This window comes from Pollachius pollachius, assembly GCF_949987615.1.
Source record: "Pollachius pollachius genome assembly, contig: scaffold_33, whole genome shotgun sequence".
Taxonomy (NCBI): domain Eukaryota; kingdom Metazoa; phylum Chordata; class Actinopteri; order Gadiformes; family Gadidae; genus Pollachius; species Pollachius pollachius.
In genome coordinates, this window is record NW_027641407.1 from 30699 (window position 1) to 49707 (window position 19009).

The 19009-nt window shown below is 46.1% G+C and overlaps 2 protein-coding genes across 2 annotated transcripts; both read right to left on the minus strand.

Moving 5' to 3' along the window:
* Positions 1-763: 763 nt before the first annotated feature.
* On the minus strand, positions 764-7107 carry LOC307091621 (biglycan-like). Its single transcript, XM_079759261.1, has 8 exons — positions 6901-7107; positions 5124-5390; positions 4293-4405; positions 3247-3460; positions 2828-2938; positions 2521-2614; positions 2046-2184; positions 764-1886 (listed from the first exon to the last, which is right to left on the minus strand). The coding sequence occupies exons 2-8, from the start codon at positions 5362-5364 to the stop codon at positions 1689-1691; spliced, it is 1110 nt and encodes a 369-aa protein (XP_079615387.1). The 5' UTR covers positions 5365-5390; positions 6901-7107; the 3' UTR covers positions 764-1688.
* Positions 7108-8683: 1576 nt separating this feature from the next.
* On the minus strand, positions 8684-16509 carry LOC307091631 (extracellular matrix protein 2-like; the record flags this gene model as incomplete). The annotated part of the gene is made up of 10 exons (XM_079759270.1): positions 8684-8855; positions 9441-9767; positions 10139-10278; positions 10406-10563; positions 11176-11311; positions 12535-12650; positions 13101-13551; positions 14657-14769; positions 15890-16009; positions 16362-16509. 10 exons carry the CDS (start codon positions 16507-16509, stop codon positions 8684-8686), a joined length of 1881 nt encoding a protein of 626 aa, XP_079615396.1.
* Between the last annotated feature and the right edge of the window lie 2500 nt (positions 16510-19009).

Below are 19009 nucleotides of genomic sequence, written 5' to 3' on the forward strand. Positions count from 1 at the left end.
CCAATTAAGGTCCCTGGGTACTCGCAAGTGGTCTTGTGATTGATTGAATAATGGAGCCAAATTGCATAAATTGCATCGTATTTGCCATAACTAGGCCATTTTTAACAGATTCAAACAATTTTAAATAACTTAAGGTCGGCCATGATTAAGGAGCATGTGTAACAAATGTTGGGTGATTCGGGTGTATGGGTCTTTTTTCAAGGTTTTCCCAAATCTTCAAGGTTCAGGGGGCGGGGCCATATACAATAGCTCTGCCAGATTCCAAGTTTCAGAAAATGTTGTCGCGGGGGGCGGGGCCGTTTAGGCTTGACCGCGAGCACCCACTGTGGTACCAGCCGTACCGCTTTCTTCTTTACCGGTATACATAATCAGATTTCATTTGACAACTCCAAGGTGTTCAGGTTTGGAGTGGTTGATTTGAGCGTTTTTACCCCATTCACTTTCCATCTTAGATAATAAGGTAAAAATATATTTTAAAAAAGTATTAAAAATATCTGTGGTTTGGCTTTGAAACATCTAAAACTGTAGTAGATAATTACCGAAAATGAGGCGGAAGAACTATAATAATAAAAATAAACATGATAAAAAAATAGTGTGGCTTTCTTTGCGACCACACTAATTATTAATTTAATGAGTTAGGGCAACGCTGTTTCTTGATTACAGGGATATTATAACCATTCAAAATCGTAGAGACAATCGTCCTTGTTTCATACAATTTTAGTTTATTTAGTAGACCCAGCGTTGAATAACACCTGCCGCTGGCTGCTTGAAGCCCACCAACATAACCAGCCTGCACCTCCTCGCTGGCTTTGCCCCTGCTGACGTGAGACGGGAAGTCGCCAGCCGTGTCGAGATGACCAAGGCCCCCGGTGATGAGCGCCACCTCCTCTACGGACGTGTACCCCCGGCCCAACGGCTGAAGTCCAGGAGAAGCTTTCCCAGCCATGTCCAGCCCCTAATCACGGGAAGAAACCAGAATCCAACTATGGACAAAAAGGCTTGGGGACGACCCCCCCCATTGACACGGGTATCCCTCCTTCTGAAGCCTCCGGGCTCAGAAGCACCATGGGTCCAGTGGGAGACGCTCAGCCGCCTGAGAACACAACAGGGCCATCAAAGCTGCCATGGGCTCTGAAGCTGGATGTGGGGAAGAGGACCATACAATGCAGCACTGCCTTGTCGGCCCCCACCCAACCAGCTCAAAGGATCTTGCAGTGTTCAAAAAAACACAAAGGACTGTGTAAAGAAATGGGAAACTGTCATATAGCCAACCAGCTTCAAAGACACGAAAATAAGACGTTTATTTGGTCTCTGGTTGGCAATCAATTGTAAAATAAAAGTAGAATAAAATACACAAAGCTAGAATTGGCATCAGCAAGACATAAGCTGAACACCAATAAAAAGTGTTGTAATGTTTTTTTTGGCAGGATGACATGTGTTGTATTGTAATGCAAGCACCGTACATTGTAAATAATTGCCATTAAACTTTAAGTATTGTAAAGCAATTAAATCTATTGTAAAATAATGAATTGCCATGTTGTAATGTAAAGTAATGTATTGAAAGATAATATAAGGTAATGTAATGCGTGATGATGTACATCTGCTCCAGGCCTTGCTCTCCCGCTGGCTCCGCCCATTTCCCCCTTAGCTTCCTGTCATGTGACCCATGAGGGTCACATGACAGAAAGCTACTTCTTGTAGTTGCCGAGCTGCACGGCCAATCTGTCGCTGACGCAGCGGAACGTGGCGGGCTGCACCTCCCAGTAGCGCACTGGGTTGTCATAGAGACTGATGCTGTTGTAGAAGGTCTTCTTCACACTGAAGGAGGAAGGGCAGAAGGCATCCACCTCCACCTTGCTGATGTTGTTGGAGTGCAGGTAGACCACCTGAAGGAGGAGGGACATGATGACCACAACACGTTGTCACTCAAAGATAAAGAATGACATCGTTTCAGAGTGGTCCTGGATTTCAAATAGTATTTTAAAAGTAATTCTAAGAAGTGCGTTCTTCAAACATTGGGGCTGGCAGGGACTTCACTAAGGTACCTGCAGGTGCTTCATCTCTGGGAGCCCAGCGGGGACTGAGGAGAGCAGGTTGTGGTGGAGGTGGAGCTCTCTCAGGCTCTGGACGTAGTACAGGCCCCCGTACTCGATACGACGAAGCCTGTTGTGGCCCAGGCCCAGCCTGTTAGAGAACACACATTTTGTGGTGAAGAGGAGTGCGCTCCAACACTTCTAAAGAGTAAGAAACACCCAAAAGAACCTCGGTGGTTTGGCCATTAAGAAAGAAAAAAAGAATAGCTGTTCAGGTTTAGTAGTAGTTTATTAGTTATTGGGTAAACAAATTGATTGATGAATTGATATTTCTAAAATTTGTATCATTCTATTGTCTTGTAATTTGAATAGTGAATACTATTCACAAAATGTGTGACGTTTAAGTGGAAGCCAACAACAAGTCATTATAACTCATAATTTCAAACAATTGTATTTTGCTAGAACAATATTTGCAGAGATCTTTTACCTGTACAGTTCGCCATAATGCGTGAGGTCTTCCTGCCCAATGGTTTGGATCTGATTGTGGTCCAGGTGTAACTCACGAAGACTGTCAGGGAGGTCTGGTGACGGGCGCAGAAAAGCAAAGACTGACTTGGGAAAAATGACGCTATTTTCTATCTGGGAACAATGAAATTACCAAAATGTAAAGAAATTATTTTGAAGTAACTCCAAATAACAACAATCAACCATTTTGTGAGTCTCGCCCAAATTGACATAAAAAATGTAAATCATCCTTTTATCATCATCATTATCGTTTTAAGTTCTGTTTTTACCTTTTGGGATAGCGGTGAGTTTAGCCTCTGAAATCCTCAGGAAGTTCAGATTCAGGCCGTCGAACGCACCAGCTTCCAGGCCGCTGTTTCTGATGGGGTTACGACCCAGTTCTGCCATCATATTCAAACACATTTTAATGGGATTTATTTGTATGATATATATCTTGCAATAGCTGTATATTAAAGATGTTACCTTTACAATTTTTGTGCCTTCAAAATGAGAAGGTCCTCCAATAATAACATCATCAATGATAATACTGAATGTTGGATTTAAATGTAGGCCAAGTGATAATCCATTCACAGAATTATATTCTGGCGGAATGATTTAAGCCAACATGGTCAACATCATGTTAGCCCATTTCTATATAATAACATAAAAACATCCTTCACTTAAATGAAATACACTGTAAAATGTTTACCAATACAGTTCATTTTGTGAAGGCCAGCAAATGTTCTGGATTCTATCTTCTTAATGTTGTTGTCGTGGATACGGAGCTCCACCAATGAGGAGGGGAGGTTTCTGGGCACCGTGGTCAGCCGGTTGTGGGACAGGTAGAGCTTCTGCGTGCTCACCAGGGGAAGGAAGGCCCGCGGGTGCACCTTGGAGATGAGGTTGTTCACCAGGACCAGAGCCTGTCAGAACCAGAACCAGACCAGTCAGAACCAGACCAGTCAGAACCAGAACCAGACCAGTCAGAGACAGAACCAGAGCCTGTCAGAACCAGAACCAGACCAGTCAGAACCAGAACCAGACCAGTCAGAGACATAACCAGAGCCTGTCAGAACCAGACCAGTCAGAACCAGACCAGTCAGAACCAGAACCAGACCAGTCAGAACCAGACCAGTCAGAACCAGACCAGTCAGAACCAGAACCAGACCAGTCAGAGACAGAACCAGAGCCTGTCAGAACCAGAACCAGACCAGTCAGAACCAGAGCCAGACCAGTCAGAGACAGAACCAGAGCCTGTCAGAACCAGAACTAGACTAGTCAGAACCAGAACTAGACCAGTCAGAACCAGGACCAGACCAGTCAGAACCAGGACCAGACCAGTCAGAACCAGAACCAGACCAGTCAGAACACAACAGGCCAATTATCTCCATCCTAACCCAGAAACAAGGCACTGTTGCCTTCTCAAAGAGTTAATACAAAATTCAAACCTCAGCAACAGCACGCCCTGTGATCATACAGTGGTTATTGCAGTCGCAGTATCTGATTGGCTGACATTATAATCCCTCCAGAATCAGGGCAGTACTGCTTCCTTAAAGAGCAATATTAAACTGTTTCTGTATGACTGGTTTTAGCGGATTTGAAGTTGACCACCTACTTTATTTTCCACACTGTAGCATTTAGCAGACGCTCTTATCCAAAGCAATTTACATTAGTTCAGAAACCAGTTACAAACTAGCATAGAGAGAGGTGCTGAATGAAGGATGCAATACCATTGAGCTACAGGATGTGGCTTACGTAAAGATCATTGAGACCCTTGAAGTCATTTTCTCTGATCTCTGTGATGAAGTTTCCCTGGAGGTCCAACAGTCTTGTATCAGCAGGAATGTCATATGGAACGCTAGGTAAACCTGTTGGGGAACGTTTCAAAAGGTTATTGTCCATAAGCGGCCTACAGACATGTTTCTTCAGCTCGGATCACACTCAACAAAAACAGAAAAATGAAAACCACAATAAGGCAACTTTTCAAATGGTTTAAACAAAGACAGGTTGCTAGTAGAGATGCCTCTGGTAAACACCCAGACATACTACAAACGTTTTCTCACAAATGGGACATTTCTCCATAGATCAGCAATTACTCCTCATAAAAGAAATTCCTCTCTGCAACCGTTGTGAGTCAGCGCGCGACATCTCTAACCCCACTGTGATTTGATAATCACAGAGAAAGCCACTCTGTGTGGTTCAGGGTTAAAGTGAGCATTGCTTTCACTTGGTTGTTGTGTGTAAGTATATGTCATTTACTGCAAAACTACAGCCACAGCTCCACGTTGCACACGGGGAAGATGTACTTTAGTTACTCTGAATGCAACATACTGGAAACTGGCCCTGTGAGTCAAGGCATGTTGAGGGGACTCACTGATTAGAACAGATATTTTATCTTTTCATTTTCTGTGTTGTATTAAAACTCAACTCAAGAAGTATGCAGTGTGGATGATATGGCAAAGGTTCGATATGCAGCTCATCTGCCTAATGCCCTGCATCCCCTACGGGGGACATGGAAACACAACACTAAGGCGTAGCTCCTATACACCCAACATGGCGTCCTTCAGGCTCCTGGGGGCCGCTCACCGAGGTCTGAGCACTGGACCACCTTCCTGTTGCACTGGCATCCAAACGGGCAGCTGGGGAACGCTGGCATCTCAAAGTCCACGAAGCCGGAGCCATCTTCCTGGTCGTTCATCATCAACAACATCAAGCTCCGGACGTCCACTGTCTTTCCCAGCGGCGAGAGTCCCCTCGGGCTGAAGGGGGAGGCCTGGGCAGGGGCCACTAGACCCCCAAGGAGGAGGACTATCATACAGAGATGCATTGCTTCACCGCAGGTCTGGATGTTCTCTGGTGGTGTGGCCGGAAAGGGATCACATGGAAGGGGAGAAGAGGGGGAGGAATCACCTTAAAGCCATCATGCATCAGATTTATAACACAGCAACAAAAGGAAGACATTTCTTAAAACAAAGCTCTGCATCTGCAGTGCAATATATACAATCTACTATATAACAGACACTTTTATCAAGAGTGACTTTCCGCTTTTTTCTAAGACATACAAGTCGTTAAGGAGCAGGTAGCACTCAGGGAAGCCGAGGAGGCCCGTGCTACATTTGAGATATATATTTTTACTTCCGGACTCCGCACCAAACCGTTAGTGCAAAGTGTTATCCCATTCACAAACACTGGCAATGCGCTGGTTCATCGGAGAAGACCTGTATACAGTTACACACATGAAGACTCGTGAAATGATAGATCCTGCATGACCGAGCCTTGTTTTAGTTCACATTTCGTCTTCCTCCCCCTTCTATTACGTGGTCAGAAGTCCACCGCTGTGAAATGACGGAGCCTGGAGGAGATGCGGTCGCAGGAAGACGGGGACGTTTACTCTCAAACCTTTGGAGTCACAAAAGTCCTAAAACATGTATTTTTTCGGATAGCATTAAATAGGACATTATTGGTGGGATGCACAACCAATAAGGATTTGATCCGTTTCTATCTTTTTGCTTCTAGTTTTGATAAAACACACAGAACTTGCAGTAAAGCGAAAACCCCAAAAGCATCTCTCTGCGGCGTTCTATATTGAACCAAACAATGGGCTTCCCAGCGGGGCCGAGGCTGTCTGGACAGGCTCCAGGGAGCACCACATGCGGTAGAGGCTTGGTTCCCAAGGGGAGCCTCCCACACCCTGAACCACAGCAGCAGGAGAAGCCACAGACCCAGAGAACCAAAGACCATGCTTTATATTTAGTCTCCATTCTGAAGCAGCAAATGGCTCTCTCCTGTTTAAACACATGTCGCTCCCGGCTCAACAATACGCTCACCTCTGGATGAGCGGGATGCAGGAGGCGCAGACCTGGATGATGGGACTGTGTGTGTGAGAGGGTGACGCTACTTATGATTCATTCATTCATTCACAATTCATTGGTTCTTATTCCCATTGATGATATGCAAGAGTCTCTCTCCCATTGCTTTGTTGTTTTTTGCCACCTGAACATTTCAGAAGCCTCGAAGCTGCAAGTCAGAAGCCTCAGGCACTGGTAATAATGAGTGTGTTTCCAACCCTTCAGTATAACACACACTGTAATGAGTATAACATATCATAATACCTTTTGTGTATATATGTGTATATATACTGTATATATATGTATATATATATATATATAGACGGTATATGTATGCATATATGTATGTATACGTATGTATATTTAAATATACATAATGATTCTAGCATGCAAGGTTATTTCTTTTATATATTTCATCGAATTAGGTAATTTTTAAGCAACATGCAATTTAGCATCATTCAGTAAGGTTATATTATATCATGCTATGACATTAAAAAAAACGGAAAAATACATACCTCTCAATGTGAAGACAAACTGAGTGAAATGTCAACCGTCCATAAGTTAGTTTAGGAGGGAGAACTCGACAGGCCGAGCAGCTGTTTCCCCCGGCTCCTATTGGCTTAGCTGAATCCACTGGGGACACGCTGGACAAACACTCTGGGAAGAGGCAGAGAACAGACTAACCCGCAGAGTCCTGACGGAGAGACCAGAGGGAGAGAGAGTTCTGAAAGAGGAACACTGGGACAAAGAAACAGAGAGGGTGAAAGATAGATTAAGGAAAAGGAAAGAAAAAAAATACTGGCACAGAAACCTAGCTTCAAGTGGTTGGAGCCAGAGAGAGGTTTGCAGAAAGAGAGAGAGAGAGAGAGAGAGAGAGAGAGAGAGAGAGAGAGAGAGAGAGAGAGAGAGAGAGAGAGAGAGAGAGAGAGAGAGAGAGAGAGAGAGAGAGAGAGAGAGAGAGAGAGATCTAATTTGGCAAGGTCGGATAAGGTTTTTAATAATCCATAGGGGATGATAATAGCAAATAGCATGCTTCTCAGCCAATCAGTGGATGTATTCACTAAAAAATACTGAGACATTTCAAACCAAAAATATTTTTTATTTTTATAGAACTCAAAATAGGTGAAAAGACAATTATAAATCAGCCTTCTAACATACAAGGATCGAAAAAATAGCAGTTCAAATAACACAGGATGTGTGTGACATTAAGACCAGGACCACCAGCTTCTCCAAGAGAATCATAAGATGCTATTTATTCATAATTATATGCCCTGAACACATGGATTCATAATGGAAAATGCACGTATTTCTTTATTTTAAGCATGAATTTATGGCAACTGTTAGAACACAAAAGGCAAGACCATTAACCTCGAATGGCTTTCTTCCTGCATCCTTTTTATTTTGGTCTCCCACAAGAAGTGAATCACTTTGTTAGAATGATGGTTTTTGGCAGTGGTCGAGTTGTAAAAACAAGCCAGGGGGGAAGGTGGATTTTAACTTTTAGGGACAGATCATTTGTGCTGATGACATTGGATATGGTGGGAGACCAACGGTGTGATAATTATTATTATTTGTATTACTATTATTATATTATTGTATATTTTTTGGGATAAAATAAGAGCGATGACTACAGTCATCACTCTTATTTTATCCCAAAAAACGCAGCTGATCGGGCGCATCACACGATTCGGAGGTGTGCATCACATTTAAGGATTTAAAAAACTGATTCTTATTGTTTTTTTTTCAAAAATGCATTCGGCAGATAAGGGAGACTAGCGTTGCTCACGGGTTGGAATGAAAGGGAGAAAACGGGACAGTTGCCTGCGGAAGCGATGTCTGAGATGCAGAGACAGCTTCACTCTACCAGCGTCTGTCTGGGAAGGGGAGATGGCTGTTTCAGAGGGGGATGATTTTGATCATTTTAATTCCAAAGGGGGATGCCATCCCCCCTCAACTCGAGTGCTGGTTTTTGGTGAGAATCTTGGATAATGCATTACTCCCCTTTAGTTTGTGAAAACGTCCATACCTCTAAATGAGTCTCAAATTCAAACATTACTAAATCTTGTATCTGTTTATCTTCATAGCTTGATATGTCAAACGCTTTGAGTGCCTTAAAAAACACTAAATAAATGCAACAATTATTTTCACTATCATTAATTTCCCAAATGTATACGATTTCATTCAAGAGACGAGCCCAGTTGGCGAGCGGTTAGACGGAACAGAACCCAACAAACCCCCTGCTGTGATTGGGCGGCCCCTCCCTCCCCCGGCTGTGATTGGGCGGCTCCTCCCCTCCCCCTACTCCTCGTGTCTCTGCGGCCGCAGCAGCACGCTGTGGTAGCTGCGGATGCAGGAGAAGCTGCTGGGGGCCACGAGGTGGCTCTGGATCAGGTTGTTCTCCAGGTGGACGCTCAGCAGGAGGGAGTCCTCGCGCGCCCCCGGGTCGCACAGGGCGCCAACCGGGACGTCGCTGCCGTCGCACGGGAGGAGGGGGGGAGGGGGGGAGGGAAGGAGAGGAGGGGAAGGAGAGGAAGGAGGAGAGGAGGGGAAGGAGAGGAAGGAGATGGTCGAATGTTTAGAAGAAGGACGGACATGTGGTGGTGGTTCCGCTGCTGAAGCCCAGGGGTTTATTTTCTCTTGTGCTGATGGAAGGTCGGTTGTTATTTGAGGCAGGGAGGTATTTTGGCTCATAAGTACTAAGTCTTGGTAATGTTTATACTTGGTTGGGTCTGGAGGTAATATTTCACGTTAGTATAGTGGAGCCAAGTTAACCAGTCACAAAAAGCTGAATTGATTTAATATAAAGTGTCCTACAGAATAGGTGATTTTGATTTTCATCGAGTTTGCTGCCCCCTGTAGGTAAGAAAGTATCTTGCATGATACACTTTATCAAAATTAATTGGTGCTGTTTAATTTCATACGAATGAAAATGTATCAAAATTCACAAGAAATCAATGCAAGGACGGACAACAGAGGCCTTCTTGGACACTGAGAAGTGTGAATATTCTTGTGCTAAATGTACACCCCCCCCTCAGCCCCCCCCCATACCGCCCACCTGATGAGGTTGTGGTTGAGACGGAGGTGCTGCAGGTTCCTGAGCTGCGGGAGGCCCCTGGGGACCGAGTGCAGCAGGTTGTGGTCCAGCAGCAGCTCGGCCAGCGAGGAACTCAGCCCCTTGAAGGACGCCTGGGCCAGGCCGCCGTCCTGCAGGCGGTTGTGGGACAGGTGCAGGGAGTCCAGGCCCGGGGCCATGTGGCCGAACATGAAGGCCGGGATCAGCTGGATCAGGTTGTGGTGCAGGACGAGCTGGCGGACGCCCGGGGGCAGGAAGGACGGGACGTGGACCAGCCGGTTGTGGGATAGGTCCAGAGACTCTAACTTCCTGGATAGACAACACAGGAGGACCAATCAGAACACGAGGTTAGCGCCAAACACAGAAGGACCAATCAGAACACTCAGTTAGGACCAATCAGAGGAGGACCAATCCGAACACTCGGTTAGGAAAATTATTGATAGTTGTTAGAAGTCTACAGGACAATTAAAGAAGCTAGAAAATAGATAAAGGAGGAGATAATCCTAATCAGTATCAGCTTTAATTTTACTTTATAGTATACGCTAATAAATATGACTTTCAGATACAACAACTTCTTTCATGTTTCATCAAAGCCATGTATATTCATGGCTTCTATCTCTAATTGGACGCAGTGGAACATGAGTGAACGGGGGATTGTGTCTACAGGTGTATACCCATACAGCAGGTGTATCAAGGCGTGGGGGGCGATGCGGTCCTCTCGGATGCGGTTGTGGCTCAGGTCCAGAGCCCTCAGGTTAACTGTTTTGTTCAGGATCCCGGCTTGCACCACCTCTATCTTGTTGTCTGAGAGGTGGAGCTCCTAGCGAGCAGAGAAAATAAAATAAATAATTAAAATGGAAACCAGAGTGTCATACAAGGAGGAGGAAATCACAAGGTCTGGAGCGTCGACCTCCTCGGCGTTCCTCGTCGTTCCGGGTCGGTCGTACCTGAAGGGAGACGGGCAGACCCGAGGGAACACCCCGGAACCGGTTGTCGTCCAGACGAAGGTAGGCCAGCTTTCGCAGCGGTCGGAAGGTCAAAGGTGAAACGTTCCCATCGTGGAAGTGGTTGTCTTCCAGTTCTAGCGTAAGGAGTTTGGACAAACCTGACGGGATGAAATGAGTTAGAAAAGCTCTCTGCTGGGATTTCTCCAATGGGGAACAGTAAAAGAAAAAGAACGCGGGATTGTACGATAGAGACGTTTGTCTTTAAAGATCTCCTATTATACTACTTTTCTGGTCTTCATTTCTTGTTAATGACTCCTATAGAGCAACCTGACACGAATCACAGCACAAAAAACTATGTAGATTTTCGGGAAACTCTTCCTCTCATCCGAGCGCTTTCAGCGTTCTCTGTCAGCACTCGGCTTTGTCCTTCTCCCCCCCTCGCCCCCCTCCTGCCAACCCCACTCCGTTGTGATTGGTTACCTTCCGGAAGTGCATGTTGCAGAATTACCATACATGGAAAATCCGGATTGTTCTATGTAGATAAATCCCGGAAATTTGAACAAGTGAATGGCGCCCGGCGTCCCTAGTGTCTAGATCTATAGATCTATAGATCTATAGATCTATCTATCGCTATAATAAAACCCCCATTGTCTCTGCAGACATTAACAGGGAATCCCTGCTCGTGTTTCAGAATGGAGAAGTGAGAGTGGAGTTGAGAGTTGACATGGAGGAGGATGTGTGTGTGTGTGTGTGTGTGTCGGGGGGGGGACCTTTGAAGCTGCTGGGGGTCAGGCCGCTGAGCTTGTTGTCGTTGATCTTGAGCTCCAGCAGCGAGGGCGGGAGGAGGGCGGGCAGCCGGGTCAGGTTGTTCCCGTCCAGGATCAGCCGCCGCAGCCGGGTCAGGTTCTGCAGCAGAAAGCATCCAGGCCTTAGTGTGAATCCTCCCCCGCACCCCCCCGCTGAGAGAGCCCCCCCGGCCTGCCCTGGGCCCCCCCACTGTATACACCGTCTGTTCCCCGCTGAGAGAGAGGTCCAACTTGAGGTCCATGTTGTTTCTGAAGCACTGAACATCAAACTGCTTCAGGGGTCGGGGCTTTAGGATGAGCTGCTTTATTGTGAGGCAGTTACCAGATGTCATTAGAGGACTAAGTTAAAAGGAGTAAGAAAAGTGCAAAGTTCCTGCCACATTTAAATTTAATGTCGTCAGGTCGGAATTAGTGTGGATTCCTCATCCGGCTCGTAGACAAATACACAATTTATTATTACTTAGCTGTTTGAGCACAAGAGTACCAATCGAAATAGTCCAGTGTTATATGTATGAGCCACGGAACAACACAGCTGCCCCCAGACAGACTGAAAACATTATGTCACCCCTGTGACAGACCGTAGGAGCCAGGGAGTCCAGTGCTGGGGGACGCTGGGAGGCACAAACCATTGTCTCCCTCTTAGTAGAGGTTTTCCACTGTTGACTGCGACCAACTCCACCCGACCGGCGAAGCATCTGGTGGAATTCATTGCGAGGGTGCAACATTCTGCCTGTGGTCCTGATTCAACAAGGAGCATGTGCGCTTTGTCCCGGCGTCATACACGTAAGGACTCTAAATCTGTTTTTTATGGACGTGTCCGTGAACTACCGTCGACCGGCTGGTAGAAAAAAGGTGTGTTTCGATCAACCACCGAAGAGTCGGTCAATAAACTCTGCGTTGCCATGGGGATAGAGCTGAGTTAGAACGGTAACGTAGCATAACAGAGCGGTTCACAGTGTCAGGCGGCTGTTTTTTTCCTGTTTTTAGTACCACGAGTTGGAGAGGTTTTCCTTCAAGCCTGGCTGGTGGTTGGCTGACGCACCTAAACCCACTGGAGACTCGGTGAAGTGAGGAAGAGTTTACAAAACAGAAGGTCACAGCTGAACCTAACAGCCTACGCAGAGGTCTGCACCATCTGGATGGCTGATCTACCCATCGCACTCTATACTGTCATGATAGGAAACTTTTGGGTCGAACAGGGGCAGAATGGATGCACCAACGATATGAGGAAGAGCCTTCGGTTACAAAGCAGGGAGGAAGTGTCATGTACGTATTCTACATCAGACGGCTAACCCTGCGGTGGTGCTGGTGTGGAGGGGGCACCTGGAACAGCAGGGGGCTGAAGGAGGCATCATCCAGCTTGTTCTTGCTCAGATCCAGCCACTCCAGGTTGGGCAGACCGGCCAGCGCCTTGGCTGGGATCCGGCTGATCTTGTTGTCTGGACACACAAACAAACGCGACACAATTAGGATTGGATACGGTAAAGGATCTCATTTTTACCAATCAGTAGAACAACATTACTTGTTCGACTCCATGCCTTGTTTATGGTCTATAGATGTTTAATGTTTGTCTATTTGAGGTTCTCATGTAAAAATCATTTAAAATGATCCCATCTACTATGTCATTTTAAATGTCTTTCAAATGACTATAAAATGGCTTAAACAAGGTTTAGGTCTTACAGATACACCCGACCTGTGTAACTCCACTGGAAGACACAGGCATTAAGCCAGTGTTGGGGGTTGATTCCCTGTCCAGCTGAAGTGGAAGAGCAAGGCATTAACAATGCCAGGGTGAGGGGTTGATTCCACCTGGGGCCCCCATGCTAAGAATGTTAAAGTCGTGAACAGAAAAGCCTATGATTTAAAGTGTGTTCAACCAGCCCCCCCACCTGCCAGGTAGAGGGTCTTCACCCCCCGGTCGGAGATCAGCGGCATGCGGGTCAGGCCAGTGCTGCCGCACGCCACCAGCGTCTCCGAGAGAAGGCACCCCGACGGCAGGGACTCCATGAAGGGGGGCTTCTGGGGGAAGACCACCACGGGCCGGCCCCCCGCTGGGGGCTCCGGGCCCGGCTTCCGGGGCTGCCCCGCCCCACGCGCAGGTGGTCTCGGGGGGGTGGTCCAGAGCACAGACGGCGACGGGGTCGGGGGATCGACCTTCGCTTTTGCCGGCGGTGGAGGTGGGGGGCCGACGATGTCTTCGTCCTCCGCATCCTCGTCTTCTTTGGAAGAGTTGCGGTCCTCTTCGTCGGAGGAGTTGTGGGGCCTGCGGTTCCTGGGCGCCGCCAGTGTTTTAACCGCTGGAGTGACGGCCGGTGGGCGGACCGGGCCCATGGCGGGACGCTGGGGAACCAGAACAGTACAGTTATTACAGAAAACTAAATCCTAGCAGCAGTAGTACTAGCAGTTCTATTACCAGTAACAACAGTAGCAGCAGTAGTACTAGCAGTTCTATTACCAGTGACAACAGTAGCAGCAGTAGTTCTAGCAGTTCTATTACCAGTGACAACAGTAGCAGCAGTAGTACTAGCAGTTCTATTACCAGTGACAACAGTAGCAGCAGTAGTACTAGCAGTTCTATTACCAGGGACAACAGTAGCAGCAGTAGTACTAGCAGTTCTATTACCAGTGACAACAGTAGCAGCAGTAGTACTAGCAGTTCTATTACCAGTAACAACAGTAGCAGCAGTAGTACTAGCAGTTCTATTACCAGTGACAACAGTAGCAGCAGTAGTACTAGCAGTTCTATTACCAGTGACAACAGTAGCAGCAGTAGTACTAGCAGTTCTATTACCAGTGACAACAGTAGCAGCAGTAGTACTAGCAGTTCTATTACCAGTGACAACAGTAGCAGCAGTAGTACTAGCAGTTCTATTACCAGGGACAACAGTAGCAGCAGTAGTACTAGCAGTTCTATTAGCAGTAACAACAGTAGCAGCAGTAGTACTAGCAGTTCTATTACCAGTGACAACAGTAGCAGCAGTAGTACTAGCAGTTCTATTACCAGTGACAACAGTAGCAGCAGTAGTACTAGCAGTTCTATTACCAGTAACAACAGTAGCAGCAGTAGTACTAGCAGTTATATTACCAGTGACAACAGTAGCAGCAGTAGTAATAGCAGTTCTATTACCAGTGACAACAGTAGCAGCAGTAGTACTAGCAGTTCTATTACCAGTGACAACAGTAGCAGCAGTAGTAATAGCAGTTCTATTACCAGTAACAACAGTAGCAGCAGTAGTAATAGCAGTTCTATTACCAGTAACAACAGTAGCAGCAGTAGTAATAGCAGTTCTATTACCAGTAACAACAGTAGCAGCAGTAGTACTAGCAGTTATATTACCAGTAACAACAGTAGCAGCAGTAGTAATAGCAGTTCTATTACCAGTGACAACAGTAGCAGCAGTCGTTTTAAAGGTGATGGACTCACGGTTTGTCCCTTGGTTCTGACCTCCTGTCCTCCTCTAGAGTTGGAGATCTTACTGCTGCTCCTCCTTGCTCCTCCACCCACTCCCTTATGTTCCGTGGTCCCCTTCACCACCCGAACTTTTCCTGCTGCTGGTCCTGAAAATCCCAACAACACCACCATTCTCAGAAGATCCCCCAGAAGTGGCTTCAAGAACTTAAGAATCGGGAACGGAGGAAGTAGGGCGAGCATCCAAAACAAATGTCAGCTAAACGTTAAGGCGGTACATCGCTAATGCTAACCCCTAGCAGGCATCAATGGCCGCATTCAGTCCCCAGGACATGTCTGACTTGTGGTCTTCATCCTCCTGCTCCGCAAACTACCTTCACACAACCAATGACTTCATCATAATTACAGAGTGTATCTGTAGACAATGCTCCCAGTGTTCGAGGTCCTGAGGACTGATACAGAAGGACCACATCATTCATTCAAAAAATTGACTTTGATCGTTGTGTACATTTATTTGATGTGTGGTGCAACATGTGTTATTGATATTCTTTAAATATATATGTATATATATAGAAAGAAAGGGAGAGATTATAATTGGTCGAATAGCAGATTTAAAAGTCAAATGTGACACTTCTTGAGGGAAAAACCCAAGTCTAACCAGAAGGAGAGATGTCATGCCTGTGAAAGGTTTTTAAATTGTACGAACATAACAGTTTTGATCATCCCTTTTGATATGGACAATAACTAAATACATTTGTGTCGTAATACATCCTGTAAGAAAAAAGTTTAGGTGCATTCAGATGATAGATTACTGATGTGTGGAAGGACCCACTCTGGGGTTAGATAGAGGAAGGAGCCACTCTGGGGTTAGATAGAGGAAGGAGCCACTCTGGGGTTAGATAGAGGAAGGACCCACTCTGGGGTTAGATAGAGGAAGGACCCACTCTGGGGTTAGATAGAGGAAGGAGCCACTCTGGGGTTAGATAGAGGAAGGAGCCACTCTGGGGTTAGATAGAGGAAGGAGCCACTCTGGGGTTAGATAGAGGAAGGAGCCACTCTGGGGTTAGATAGAGAAAGTATACTCTCTGGGGCTAGATAGGTACTATAAGGTTTAGTATATGAGATGATATACTATGGGTTAGTAAGTGGAATGATATGATCTGAGGCAAGGTTGTGGAATGAGGGGATGAGAGATCGGATTGGTGCATTCTGGGGTTAGAGGTGAAGATTGAGACTGAAATGGACTCTGAAAGGTTGGCGGTGTCTCACCTGGGTCACATGGGGTGGGTTTGCACTTCACCATGTCTCTCTGACACTGGCAGACAGTGCACGGCTCTGGAGACCACATAGCCCCCTCAAACATGGTCATCCCGTAAACTACACACTGACCTGCAGCGCACACATGGCCCAAACAATGAGCACACGCACAGGAAGGCTACACACAACTCACACGTTGTAAATATTCAGTAATCAGTAATGATTATCAGTCACTCATCAATAATCACAATTCATTAAAACATTAAATTAAAACTCATCATACGATCATTGTTAAAATAAAACCAATTATAAAAAATGTATATATTCTCTTAATGTATGAGAATACATAGTTGTGTTATCCTATAATATAGGATAACACAACTAATCATAAGAAATTGGTATATTGGTGCAAGAAGGATAATGGCAACCAGAAACCCAACCAATGAAACAATCCAAAGCTCCAGTTATCTTTCCCAGGTCTCACCCGCAGGCGGGGGGGTCCTCCTGGTGGCGGTCCGAGCACTGAGCCTGGCTCCGGCCCCTAGCCCTGGGCCCGCTCCCCTGGTTCTCCCAAAGGCCGAGGGGGACGCGGCGCAGAAACACAGCAGACACAGCAGCCCGGCTGCACTCATGGTGAAAGTCCCCACACCCTGAGAAAGACCCTCTTATAGCCTGTAGACCAGGGGGTAAGGGAGGGGGGAGAGCAGACCAGAAGGTGTGAGGAAGGGGGGGGTGTTTTCAGGTTCGAGGGAGATAAATGCCCTCATTCATACGTTTGTCAGGATATCAAACCCCCCTTGCTGCCATTATCCCCCTCCAGCCAAGAGAAATGTGCATGTGTGCACAAGGGCCCCAGCAAACACATACGGGTGCACGGCCATGCATGAGTCGACAAACTAAAACCGCAACAAACGTTTTAGCACACTGATGGCAAAACGCTCTAACACATTGCACACAAACATGCAAACACACATTTGCTGCACAAATAGTAACAGAAAAAAACAAATATTACATATTTATATGTAAATACTTGATAATTTATGACTTGAACAGACTTACCTTTGAAAAAGGTATATCTTGGCAGAACATTATGATCTGCACAAAAGGTGAAGGTTCCAGCCCTGGATCTCCTGCTAGGAGCCCTACCTCTCTCCCATCTCCTGGACCCCAGCCCTCAGCACTAAGGCCCCCTCCATGGCTCCGGTCCAACCTCCATACCCTGGTCCAACGGTAGGAAGCTGTCTCCGTTTGGCTGAGGGATAAAGACAACATCCTGGAGAGCCGACCAATAGGAGCGCAGGCTGCAGGACATGAAAGAATGACCACTCTGTAGAGCGACCAGCGAAAGTCAACCAGGTTCTCTCCTACTTTTCTTCCTTACGTTGCAAACCACACATATGAGAAATTCCTTCCAGGACATGTGAACCGAGCAGTCTTCTGCCTCCTGCTTCTCTGTCGTGTTCTCTGCTTCCATAGGGGGAAGGTTTATGAGTCTTTCCAAGTAGAGACATGTTGAACAACAAGGGAGGAGGCTAGGTTCAACTGTGATGTCGTAAGTTCAACAAGCCTTTGTCTGCTGTGTATGGTTCATGAAAAGAAGTCTGAATGATTAAGGTAAACTGGACCAATATCCAGCCCTGTAGCCTTGTAAAGGGTTAAAAATATAAACCATTACAAGGCTATTTGTGAAGAGTTTGTACCATGGACTTTTCACAAGGGGCTGTCTCTGTGTTCAAAGAGTTTAAATCTTCACAAAACTCACTGATCCACACATTCTCCCCCGAGAGGTTGAACATTATATTATATATATATTATATTATATAATACAACGGACCTTTTGTCAAGCAACTTCCTGTTCTCAGGAGAGGCTGTCAACTTTGGCCCCAACATGTGAGTTTGAAATAATATATCTTGGTGACAGCAGATATTTATAGCTCTCTCGAACAACTAGTGGTGTAGCGGTGTTGTGACGGCTGTTATCCCAACACGTTATCCCAGAGGTCACCCCTCATTTGACCTTGGGCATTTAAAATAAATATGTGGGCTTTAGACCGTAAACAACCTTAACAAGTCCCCTACCTGTCAGGCCTGCTGCTTTCTGATTCGCTACACCAATAGTTGTGATGTCAACGAAAATCCCCCAAAACTACAAACACACTTTAATCGATTTATACATACAATCGATATATAGCCACACCATGGTTATACAGGGTACTACAACAACACAAGTGTTAAATCAATCCGAGAGAAATTAGGGATTTAAAAAGTGATATAGGGTGGTTGGGGTGTTTTACCTCATCACAAATGTAAACTGCAGAAAGGAAACGGACAATGCCTGTAAATAATTAAAAAGAAATCCCAATGATTCTATTCAGACTTGCCATCTTTAAATTCGGTTTCATCGTAACATCTCAGCATGATCATTTCATGACCCCATAAAACCGGTTTAGGGTGAGGGTTAAGAAGGTGGAGATAACAGTGAATGATTTCCCCCTCCCATGTGTTTAGAGAATCACATGGGAGGGCTGAGCTCAGACCCCTCCCTGGGGGAAAGCAGCTAAGGTAAGCGAGCGTTTAGGTCCTGTCTTGTCTTAATTGCATCTAAAGCCGATCGGTGTCCACACATAACCGGGTCCAAACCCTGCAGTCTGACCCCTGACCCCAGGACCCACGCTACAGCTGGTGCTGCTGGCCCAGCAGAGAGGGGCTACGTTACCCCATCTGCCCCGCTGTTACCCCACTATTACCCTGATGCCACCTCCAAGAACACGCGTTGCACGTATACACACACTGATAAAACCATGCACACACAAACACACACATTAATAAGATAATGCACACAACCGACAGACATGCACATGCACAAAGACACGTTTAAATAACACACATTCATACGTGCATTCCAATAAACACACATGCACACATCCACCTAAATAAACGCAGATACACACATGCACACACACACACACACACACACACACACAACACACACACACACACACACACACACACACACACCACCCCCTGAATTGCAACACTATTTCTAGTCAAGGACACATGCCATTTTAGATCTTCACCTCGACTCTATTGTTATAAAACATGTTCTTCTTCTATGGTTTGCCACTGCTCACA

Bases quoted from the DNA above. Each gene is read 5' to 3' on its own strand.
- LOC307091621 (XM_079759261.1), bottom strand. From the start codon at position 5,364: ATGCATCTCTGTATGATAGTCCTCCTCCTTGGGGGTCTAGTGGCCCCT. The intron at 2,615-2,827 runs GTAAAAACAGAA...GCCCGTCACCAG, and splicing joins ACTCACCGCTATCCCAAAAG to ACCTCCCTGACAGTCTTCGT. The intron at 1,887-2,045 runs GTACCTTAGTGA...CTCCTCCTTCAG, and splicing joins CAGAGATGAAGCACCTGCAG to GTGGTCTACCTGCACTCCAA.